The following is a 10,505-nucleotide window of genomic DNA, read 5'->3' on the forward strand; positions in this document are numbered from 1 at the left end:
GAAAACGGTGGCCTCGTGGTCTCTTGGGGAAGAATTCCTACTAGTTCTTATGTGGAATCATGGGGAATATTAGCATGGAGCAGCTTATTAGCCCTGAACCTGACTCGAGTTCCGGGATTTGATAACAGAAATATCGAGTACAGCTAGTGACCGAATCGCGGGGTTCAGCCGCGCCGTGCAATTGGACAGACCCGGCGCCCTCTCCGTAGTTGATGTCAGCTTTGAGCCGGTTCCGGGTTTACCCCATATGGAGTTGCGCATTTATAAACGACTTTCTTTATCTCGACCGGGCCGGTTTACTAGGTAGAAAACATCTCTTGGCACTTGACTCCATCCTTTCAAAGATTCCCCAGTACACTTTGACTTGTGTTAGCATTTGATTTTCTGTGACAATGGCGTCGAATTTGAAGATTGCGCTGGTTCAGCTGTATTCCAAGGTGAGTTTGCATATCTGACGTATTGCTTGGCATTCGTCGCCCGTGTGCCACCAACAACCCCTGCTGCAGCTCCTAGGAAGCAATTATGAAGGCTGATCTTGTCTCCTAATTGTTCACCAACTCTAGCCGCTCGATGTAGCTGGCAACTTTGCTCGCGCAGAGTCATACATCCGCAAGGCCGCCTCCCAGGGCGCGAACCTGGTCGTCCTTCCTGAGTACCATCTCGGCTCATGGAAGCCCGACTCCAAGATCCTCCTCGCAACGGCCAAGGAGCAGACGCCATATCTTGCAAAATATCAGGCCATTGCCAAGGAGCTCGGCATCGCCATTGCTCCGGGCACGATCCTAGAGCCTATCCCTGCGGAAGAAGGCCACGCCTCCATGACTGAAGGAATTGCGAATGCGGCGTACTTTATCGGTCCGGACGGCGCCGTTCTGGGGCGCTACCAGAAGAAGAACCTGTGGCACCCCGAGAGAGATCATCTGACGGCCGATGGATTGACGCCGCACAGGGCGTTTGATACTCCCTGGGGTCGTGTCGGACTCATCATCTGCTGGGACTTGGCCTTCCCTGAGGCATGCCGTGCGCTGGTTGCCGATGGGGCCAAGTTTGTCGTGTGCCCTACCTTTTGGCTCAACAGCGACGGAGGCGACATTGGTGCTGATGTGAACCCGGAATGCGAGCGCCTGTTCTTGGAGAACGTGGCTGTGGCCCGAGCATTTGAGAACACGTGCGGCTTTGTGTTCTGCAACACGGGCGCACCGCTGGGAAGCGGAACGAGTGGCAAGGACGAAGAGGGCACAGAGTTTATTGGGCTGACACAGGTGGCGATGCCGCTGCAGGGAGCCCTTGGCAAGCTTGGCGTTGAGGAGGCGATGACTGTGGTGGACGTTGATATGAAGGTCTTGGACATTGCAGAGGAGGTGTACAAGGTGAGGGCGGATATTGCTATGGAGGGATGGCACTATGGACATACTCTGCAGCGCAGAGAGTGAAGGTTGGCGAGCGATTGATTTCAAGAATGACGGAAATCCAACATTCTGTATATATGTATAAGTATATACTTGGGATAAAAATGAAAGAAAAACAGTAAAACACTCAGAACAAACCGGCCTAATTTTCATTCAGTATACCATTTTTTGCTCCATTCGTTGCGGTAACAAAAGAGAGAAAATGCGGAAAGCACAAACGCTGGACACGATGTTTGAATGTAACATAAGCAAAGCAAATCATTGATCATTCCCTTCCCTCGACTGCTGTCTATCCCGCCGCCGCCTGTCCCTCTCCGCCAAGGCCACCGCCCGATGAAACTTCCTACGCAGCTTGACCCTGGACTCATCATGCTTGAACAGCAGCCTGTCAAGCATCTTGCGCGCCTTCTCCTTGCGCCGCCGCGTATCGCCGTTGTCCTCGTCCGCGCGCCGCAAATCGCCGACGCGGACGACGTATTTCAGCTGTGCGTCGTCGCGGTCCGTCCAGATGCCCTCGTGGTTGGGCGGGATGCCTTGACCGTCCCTGAGGCTCGTCAGGACGGCCTCCATGGCTTCGCCGGGGGTCATTGTGGTGCGGCGCATGGCTTCGATGATGATTTCCTCGGAAAAGCCCTGGTCGAGGTAGTGTTCTTTCCAGGAGATGAACTGTTCCTGGCTCTGCTGGACGACTTCTGGGTCGGTTTCGCTTGAGTCGGCTGCGTCTTGGTGCCATCGCTGTCGTTGAAGTTCCTGTTCCTGCTCCTGTTCCTGTGTTTGATCAACTTGCTGCTGTTCTTGTTGTTGCTGTTGCTGTTGCTGTTGTTGCTCTTCTTCTCGCCGCCGTTCTTCCTGGCGTAGTTCTTGCTGCCGATGCTCTTCCAGTCGTTGCTGCTGTCGCTGCTGTTGCCGTTGTCGTCGTTCTTGTTCCAGCTGCCGCCTCTTTTCTCGCCTCTCCTCAAGCTGCAAGAGCCGAGGTTCCCGAGGCTGTTGAAAAGACGCCGGGAGCTCGCGCCTCTTAGACCTCGACTTCGTCGGCGTGGATGTGGCAGAGTCTTCCTCTTGTATTGTTTCAAGTTGTCTGTGGGGATAAGATGCTGTCGGACTGTAATAGAGAGTAGGAGTCCTTGATTCATTATGTTCGGGGCTCGCAATCGAATCGGTCTCGCTCCGTAGTTGTTGAGAGGGAGTCATATCTGGCTCATCAGGCGATTGCTGGCGCTGTTGATTCTGCCGCGGTGTCCTTTGCCGCGAGTCCTCCATCTCTGGCAATTCTTGCTCTTGGTCCGCCATGCTTTGCAGATTACCTGGTGCTGATGCTGGTGCGGACGAGGGCCTGCCGGTTCTCAGCTTGTCTTCGGGAGTCACTGGAATCTCGGAGTGCACTGTTCGCCTTCGCTTGGTCAGTTTGGTTGGTGTTGAAAGCTGCCCCTCTGGTAACCTTTTTCTCAAATTTGAGCCGCCATTGTCGCTCAATAATGGGGATGCTGCGCTGTTTCTCTGTGAGCCTCTTGGTGTTTTTGATCCCGCCGCAGTTTCCTCATCTCCTATGAATGTTTCTTCGCCTTCAGCAATATCCTCATCAGGATCCTCCTCGTTCTCTTCAAAGCTCATCATGGCCTCTACGAAGTCTGCGAGATGACGATCGTAGCTCGATCTCAGTGAAGCAGCGACAGCCTCGCCGTTCCGCATCCGCCCAAGTCCCACGTGCTCTGCCACTTGCTGCCAGTCCAACTCATCTGGAGGTAATTCTTGCACGCTAACAGCGCGAAACAATTCCCATAGGTCTACTTCTTTATCCCCGATAATACACCGTGTGTCAAGCGCCCTGTCATTTGCCTCGCAGTAGTCCTGGAGATCGCTGAGGAACTGCTCTCTCTCCGAGAAGGAAGATAGACCTTCGTCAACACTGGCTTCATCTTGGCCGTCGTCATTTTCATTGCCTTGTTCAGCATTTCTTCTCTCTTCTTCTCCTAATTCGCCTCCTGGTTCCACTCTGGTACTTTTCTTTCGCTTCTGTATTGATTGCCTCTCAGGCTCTCTGGAGGCAGCTGGCCTCGCTTCACCAGCTGTATCGTGGTGGATAACCGTATCCTCTTCTTCATCACCATCACTGTTTGGCTTAGAGGCTGCGTCATCTGGGGCGTTTCTCATATTGCGATCAGGTGGTGCCACATCTCTGGGCTGAGTTTGTTCACTTCTAGATACTCTAGGCGCCGCCGGTACGTTGTGATTTTGAGGATTTCGGTTGGTGTTGGGGACTGCGTTGCTCTGAGGTGCCTCTGGCCAGTCCTCTCTCTGGTGTCTCCTGATAATATGTCTCGCGGTAATTGGTGCATTGTCCACATCCACGTTGGCCAATCTTGCCAGGCGATCTATCTCTGCATTGGACCTTGCTGACAAGACCTTTACCCACCGGTTCCTCCATGACTGCCAAGGATGATGGGGATACTAGACATGATTAGGATGTGATCTTTTGAGTTATAAGGGAACGGGAGGCAATTGATGCAGACATACTGCGTCTTCTAGCTCCATGTACATTTTATTCCCAGCAGTATAGGTCCCATGCTTGAGAATCCACTTGGCAACGATGGCGTCGTCTTGTTCTGTAAAGGGTGTCCGGGTTTTCTTGGCATGTGCGCCCGTGAGCACTGATCGGCGCTGGTTGGGCGGAGGTCCAATGAGATATTTGTCCTCGACCTGGATAATGCCGGCGTTTACAGACTCTGTGATGTACTTCCACGAATATGAACCTAGTGGTGCATCTTTTCTTGCGTGGTCTGCAATGAGCATGTCTGCATCCTTCTCCAGAGCGACCACAACACCCGAGTTGCTCTGAAAAAAATGTTAGTAACAGCTCAGTAGACTTGTAAGCTCTCATCATACCTGAATCTTGTCGAGAATGCTGTCTCTTTGGGGAACTCTTCTGGAAACCCAGAATTTGATGTCCTTGAAGATGTTGCCACCCGCCGCTGCGCCTGTAACCCCATCATACGTAATGTGCGACGCCATTGTATACGATTGATGCGCAATCCTTTGTCGGTGTGCAGGATTAAGAGTTAAATCGGTGGCGATGATCCCCAGTTATATGAATCCCCTAGAGTGCGATAAAATTCATGCTCAATGAGATGAAATGCGTTGTTGCGCTGACAAGCTTTGACCGACTCCGAGGTGAGTGAAGGGATCGAGGCTCTCCAATATCAATGAAGGGAAAGCTGAGTGAAAAGGGCAGAAACACGCCCCCAGCGGTGCTGCGTGAGCTCAAATTCAGCGTCGATTCTCGTTGGAAATAAATTCCACACTCTCTTCCGCGTTCATTTCTTTGCTGTCCGTGCCTTTCTGCTCACTTTTAACTCCCAAACTCATTCACCCAACGCATGAGACGCGTGACGGACGTCGCGGGGTCACGTGATGCATACGCTGCATTCCCTAGACCTCCAGTTGTAGTGCAGTTGCAGTTGCAGTGGAGGCTATTATCGATTATCGGGGGCCTAGGCGCCCCGCGATAAGAATAGTAAACACCGATATTTTGCTTGCGATGCAGCTGGTGACAGCTGTTGTCCAGTCATCCAGCTCAGCCACCTTTCTATTATCCTTACTCCTTTGTTTCCTTTTGCTTCTTTTCAGCGCGCTGCAGTACACGAGCTTTGTAGCATATATTTCTCTTGTTATTTCTTTCTTTCTTTTATTTACCCCTCAAAAAAAATTAACGATATAAGAGCTTTTAGTCCCTCAACGATAGATTTTGGATTCGGATCATATATACGAAATTACGGCATAGGACTCCTCGCCCTATTAACATCAGATGCCGTAGTCCTGCCCAGCTCGATCCGTCTGTCACGATGGACACCCTAAAGAAGATTCTCATTGTAGTTTTGGCCATATCTTTTATGGTATTCATTACCTTCTTCGGCAGACTTCCGGCTTTGAGGTGAGTTAGAGACTGGCATCTGTGTACAAGAGGGGCTTGTTACTGAACACAGGGGACACGTAGGAAAACACCCATCGCTTGGTTATACAAGCTGATATGGATTCATTTCCCCGACCTGGTGTCGAGTATAGACCAGACACTCACTGGTGGGAGAGTGACTGGATCGCTGTCATGGATTTATAATCGCCTCATGTATGACCGTCATCCAACGATCGTGGTATGTAGTTGCAATGGCTCTCTTTATACACATGATCCACGACTTACACATGCCCTCCAGATCTTCTTTTTATTGATCATGACGGTCTCTGAGTACATGTACCTCCCTGATGTCTGGCCCAGGATCGGCCTCTTCACCAAATTCACCGCCACCATCGCCGTCATCCTGCCGTACGTGTTCCTGTATCTCGCCTGCTCCGCAGACCCAGGGTACATCACCCGCGAGAATCATGCGTACCACATGTCTCTCTACCCCTATGACTACGCCCTCTTCCATCCGGGCAACGAATGCCGCACCTGTCGGTTCCTGAAACCCGCGCGATCAAAGCACTGCGATGTCTGTAAACGCTGCATCGCCAGGGCCGATCATCACTGCGTCTTCATCAACTCGTGTGTGGGCTACGGCAACCACCACTGGTTCCTTCTCCTCCTTTTATCGACGTGCGTCTTGGCCACCTACGGCGGCTTCCTGGGTCTCTACCTGTTAACGTCGAAAATAAAAGAAGAGTACCCATTATGGACCGTCTGGCCAGGCCAAGATTTGGAGTTCAGCGAGTATCTTGCTGTCTGGGGCTGGGGCCTCCATGGCGATATCCGTGTCGGCGCTGCCACTCTTCTCGCCCTCCTCACCTCACCTCTAATATGGGCCCTCTTCATCTACACCGTCTTCCTCATCTACTGCGGAACCACGACCAACGAGTCCATGAAATGGACAGACTACAAGGAGGACATGAGGGACGGCTATGCCTTTCGACGTCCTCTGGCGCCTAACCGACCCCGTAACTTGCGTTTGGAGCCACTATGTCCTCGGTGGCCCTCGTCGCCAGAGCACATCATATTGGCCACCCAAGACGCGCAGCCGCCAAGCGACCAAGGGAATTACCCAGGCGAGGGCGAGTGGGAGCATGTATGGGACCTCAAAACCGTCGACAACTTATATGACATGGGATTGTGGCATAACCTCGGCGATGTCTTCTTTTCCAACTATGCATTTAATGACGGAACAGAGGAGCCCCTAGCCGAGCGTCGACCACGAGGGCGCAGTATCTCTACCACCAAGTCTGGATATCCTCAATAAAAGAGACATGAATTCTAATTCTCTTGTACTACATTCGCGGCACGAGAAAGAGACATCTTCATCGATACTGTTTGAATAATGGGGTTTTATATTGTATTTTTTCCTCTTTCTTGTTGGACATCTTCGTATCATCATTCATGTTCGTCGTATCTACACGCATCTAGGTCTTGCGTAGACCTACCAAGACTACCTAGTAATAAAGTATATACCCATCCGCCACCATTGGCAGAGATGCCGACCCCTTGTCTCTACCCTCATCTAGAGCGCTTTGATTATAAAGAAAATGTGTATGTGTTTCCAATGGATATGTTTCTCAGATTATAGAATGGTACCAAATCTAATTCCACAAGAGTTAGTCATGCTCTGGGGGACTCCAACACATTCAGTGAATGATGACAACGTACCCAAAAGTCTGCTTGATGCTTCGCACGTAATACTCGCCCCAGTTACGCCTGGTCACGTCTTCCTGGCCGACAGGAACGCCCTCCCAGGTGACGCGCATGACGGTAACGTGGTCGATATCGTTCTGGTCGAACTCAATGTTGAGCTTCGAGTAGTGACCGGCGGGCCACTGGTTCAATCTCCAGGTCTGGACAATCTTCTTGGGCTTTTCCAGCTCAAGGTATTCTCCAGAGACGTTGCCGTCAAAGAGCTCAAACTTGCCTCCTGCCTTTGCTCCCTCAAACACCTTTGGTGGCGCCCGAGTGAAGGCAGCCAATCGCTGAGGATCGACAAAGGTCTGATACAGCTCCTCAGCAGTGGTGCGGAACTCTTGGTCGTCACGCACTGTTACCGTGTTGACAACGCCCGAGCTGCTAGTGTGAGAAGCTGTGGGTTGAGCTGCAGCTTTTGGTGCAGCCTGGGGGAGGGTTCGTGGGGTAGAGAAGCCGCTGGAAGGGTTGGAGCCGGGAGCGTGCTGAATATCCTTTCCATGCTCAGTGATCAAGGCACCAGCAAGTTTCTGAAACTCTTTTCGGAGCTGAGGAACAAGCTTTGATCGCACGAGATCCTTGACGGGCTGCTTCTCCTTTGACTCTGAGAAGATGTCAATCTCAAACTAGATACGGGCTGTTAGATATATGTGAGAGCAAGACAAGGCTAGAGGACAGCTATACATACCACGTACTCGTCCTCTTCCGTATCATGGGCAATCTCGGGAACAGTAATGTTACCAGAGACCTCGTCGATCTCGGCAGTGGACCCTAGGGGGAAAGTCAGCCCCAGACGCTCTCGCCATGAACGTTGAGGTTTACCATACCAGAATACTCCAGCACTAGCTTAACATCAAAGATGGTGATGACTTTCCCCTTGCGTTGGCTGACGTCAACGTCACCACTCATGCTTTGGACCTTGGTGATTCTGGCCTTGACGTCTCCATTTTCGGTCTCAAGCTTGGTCAAGTTTTCTTCGAACCACTCTTTTGCCCAGGCAGACGCATCCTTGTTCACCCAGTGCCAGTTGTTGGGGTTGTGCAGAACCATTTTGACGAGCAGGCTTAGAGAATGAAAAAATTTTAACCGGTCGTCCGCGCAGCGGGCAAGTCCTGTTCGATTCCAGTGGTCAGCTTCAATGTCAACCCTAGATCAAGCAGAAGAACAACGCATAATTGAGCTTGCAAATAAGGGTTCAGAAATGGTCTAAGACCTAAGCATTTTGGTCATCACTGAAAGGGAGTACAAATCACTCTATGACTGGTGCCAGCTGGTATCTCATCATGTAGGGGTTATGCAATGGTGGGCAGTTGTATGGGAAGCTTCGGATTCAACGTACCGTATTGATTAGAGCTGATTAAGAAGTAAGAGTATGGCGTGAAGGTGAAATGGTGGTTTGAAGCAGAGAAGGAGAGAATTGGCGGGCTGCTTGAAGAAGGAAGAAAGAGACCTTCAGAAGCCTCTAGAATTTTTATGAGCCTCGTCCCCACTTGGCTGCTAGTGCAATTGGCTGGTCAACCTAGCCTCACCAAACAATTGTATTACATAAGCCATATAGAGCAACGTAATTCGTGAATGGACTCAAGCACGTTCTACAGGACACATGTGCACTTGAGTGGCTCTGCGGCTGGCGGCATATTTTCCGTGTGCACGCAATATTGGGAGGATATTATGGTAATAGTAATAGCTCGAGGACAGAGAGAGGTGATTAAAAAGTCCAAATACTCTTTCTATACTTGATCTGTTTCACACCTCTCTCGGAGTTCGGTGCACTGAGACGCCAACTTGACAGCTAGATAAGGAGCAGCTCCGATTGGCCGTGAGCTTTCACAAACAAGACAAGAATGGAACGCTCATGTTATCCGGAACATCCGCTGTAAACCCGCAGCTCTACCGTGCAAGTCAACTGAAGAGTGCAAGTAAGCTCAAGAAAGGCCGAGCAGGTTTGTGGCTGTCCGAGCGATGTGCTTGCCGAGCCATTCCCGTGGCACAAGAATGATTAAGATTAAGCCTTGAAAGTTAGTCAAGTGACATATCCTCAATCAATATACTGGTACTGCAATGCTAGGTCTTACGACCCATCCAGACTCTCTGATTACTTGTGGATATTGTGCCGCTCAGACCCTTTTCTATAATTGTACTTATTTGCCATTCATCATGATACACTTGTGTATATGGGTACTCGGTAGGTGCAAGGCGCATGTAATGGAAGACAAAGCATCGAAATATCCGTAGGGCTTATTACTTACATCACCAGAGTAACATCATGATCCCAGGTTCCTGGCACAGTTTCTATCCTCGTACAAGCGTCTGCGTATAATCCTTACCCTGTAGCAGGAAGATTGTAACCGAGCGGCTGTTAATATGTAACCACTCGCAGAAGGCGGCCTGTACCGTATTAGTGATTTAAATAGCCGCTTCGATAGTCGCCAAGCGTGATTACTTCCGCTTATGTCAACACCAGTTTGAGGAATTCATTCGACGCAACAGGGCGTGCTACTTTGCCCGCCGTGCCTCATTCTCAGCAATAAGCTCAGTGAGAGGCGGGGCTAGCGCCCATGAAGCTGAATCTGGCAGAGGAATCTGAAAGTCAGATTAGTAGAGCGACCGAGTGCCGGGTCAGCGAGGCTGCACACTATCTGGGTCTGGTGCCGTTATCAGCGCGGTTGCATGACACACGACCTCAAGATATAACGGCTGCTAAAAAAAATCAACAGCATGTTACTCCTTACAGGCCATTGGCGGGCTCGCCGTTGGGAGGAAAAGGGGAAATCTGACGCTTCCTTATAGCAGATTCCAAATCGTGATCGATTGCTATTTTTTGCTTCCGGTGATTTTACCAAGGGGAACATGGAAGGGCAAGGATGATTATGCGCAAGAATGCCGGCCGGGCGGTTATAAGCCCACCAACTGCCGAAAGAGCAGGGCTACAGAGGACGAATTGGTGTGCTCTCGTGTATGTCTGAGTACGTTATCTGTATCGTATCATGAAGATGGAGATGAAAAAAAATTGAATAAGAAGGTGAAAAGTCAAAAACACTGAAGAAACAGTCTCGGAAAACTAAAAGCGAGCAGATTCTGCAAAAAATCGACCGAGTTTTGAGTAACCCATCCATCCGTTCCTTTTTGTCGCTCCAATGATGCAGAATCCAAATGTGGGAGCGCCGATCTATTCTTGGAGATGGATCTCCGTCTGCAGCTCTGATTGGCAGCTATATTAGGAACACATGTGGTTCAATGGCTGCCGGCGCTTAGTAGCGCCTTGTTTCTTTCAGCCAACAGGAGCCGGTTCTCGATAATAAACTTGCGTCCAAAGCAGAAAAAAAAAAAAAAAGGCGCGATCCACGCAGGGGCGGTCGCATATCTAGTGGCAGACGCCTTCGTACCAAGTACTTGGTTGAATGTACCCCGTACCACCCACCAATACTGGATTTTCTTCAATG

General features: G+C 50.5%; 4 protein-coding genes across 4 annotated transcripts; 2 read left to right on the top strand and 2 right to left on the bottom strand.

The window, feature by feature from the left end:
• Positions 1-392: 392 nt before the first annotated feature.
• M431DRAFT_492755 (hypothetical protein) lies at positions 393-1,433 on the top strand (the record flags this gene model as incomplete). The annotated part of the gene is made up of 2 exons (XM_024917038.1): positions 393-437; positions 564-1,433. The coding sequence occupies 2 exons, from the start codon at positions 393-395 to the stop codon at positions 1,431-1,433; spliced, it is 915 nt and encodes a 304-aa protein (XP_024775976.1).
• Positions 1,434-1,509: 76 nt separating this feature from the next.
• Positions 1,510-4,418, bottom strand: M431DRAFT_550341 (hypothetical protein; the record flags this gene model as incomplete). The annotated part of the gene is made up of 3 exons (XM_024921314.1): positions 1,510-3,857; positions 3,924-4,241; positions 4,293-4,418. 3 exons carry the CDS (start codon positions 4,416-4,418, stop codon positions 1,668-1,670), a joined length of 2,634 nt encoding a protein of 877 aa, XP_024775977.1. The 3' UTR covers positions 1,510-1,667.
• Positions 4,419-4,985: 567 nt separating this feature from the next.
• On the top strand, positions 4,986-6,858 carry M431DRAFT_518063 (hypothetical protein). Its single transcript, XM_024920356.1, has 3 exons — positions 4,986-5,337; positions 5,401-5,554; positions 5,615-6,858. The coding sequence occupies exons 1-3, from the start codon at positions 5,249-5,251 to the stop codon at positions 6,629-6,631; spliced, it is 1,260 nt and encodes a 419-aa protein (XP_024775978.1). The 5' UTR covers positions 4,986-5,248; the 3' UTR covers positions 6,632-6,858.
• M431DRAFT_506046 (hypothetical protein) lies at positions 6,699-8,488 on the bottom strand. Its single transcript, XM_024918745.1, has 5 exons — positions 8,402-8,488; positions 7,890-8,174; positions 7,751-7,833; positions 7,036-7,688; positions 6,699-6,968 (listed from the first exon to the last, which is right to left on the bottom strand). Exons 2-5 carry the CDS (start codon positions 8,110-8,112, stop codon positions 6,950-6,952), a joined length of 978 nt encoding a protein of 325 aa, XP_024775979.1. The 5' UTR covers positions 8,113-8,174; positions 8,402-8,488; the 3' UTR covers positions 6,699-6,949.
• Between the last annotated feature and the right edge of the window lie 2,017 nt (positions 8,489-10,505).

This window comes from Trichoderma harzianum (genome assembly GCF_003025095.1).
Source record: "Trichoderma harzianum CBS 226.95 unplaced genomic scaffold M431scaffold_4, whole genome shotgun sequence".
Classification (NCBI taxonomy): domain Eukaryota; kingdom Fungi; phylum Ascomycota; class Sordariomycetes; order Hypocreales; family Hypocreaceae; genus Trichoderma; species Trichoderma harzianum.

What these genes read in the sequence shown, in the direction of transcription:
- M431DRAFT_518063 (XM_024920356.1), top strand. Translation starts at nt 5,249, where the DNA reads ATGGACACCCTAAAGAAGATTCTCATTGTAGTTTTGGCCATATCTTTT. An exon ending in GGCAGACTTCCGGCTTTGAG is followed by an intron (nt 5,338 to 5,400) that starts GTGAGTTAGAGA and finishes GGGGACACGTAG; the next exon opens with GAAAACACCCATCGCTTGGT. An exon ending in ACCGTCATCCAACGATCGTG is followed by an intron (nt 5,555 to 5,614) that starts GTATGTAGTTGC and finishes CATGCCCTCCAG; the next exon opens with ATCTTCTTTTTATTGATCAT.
- M431DRAFT_506046 (XM_024918745.1), bottom strand. Translation starts at nt 8,112, where the DNA reads ATGGTTCTGCACAACCCCAACAACTGGCACTGGGTGAACAAGGATGCG. An exon ending in GCTAGTGCTGGAGTATTCTG is followed by an intron (nt 7,834 to 7,889) that starts GTATGGTAAACC and finishes CTTTCCCCCTAG; the next exon opens with GGTCCACTGCCGAGATCGAC. An exon ending in CGGAAGAGGACGAGTACGTG is followed by an intron (nt 7,689 to 7,750) that starts GTATGTATAGCT and finishes GCCCGTATCTAG; the next exon opens with TTTGAGATTGACATCTTCTC.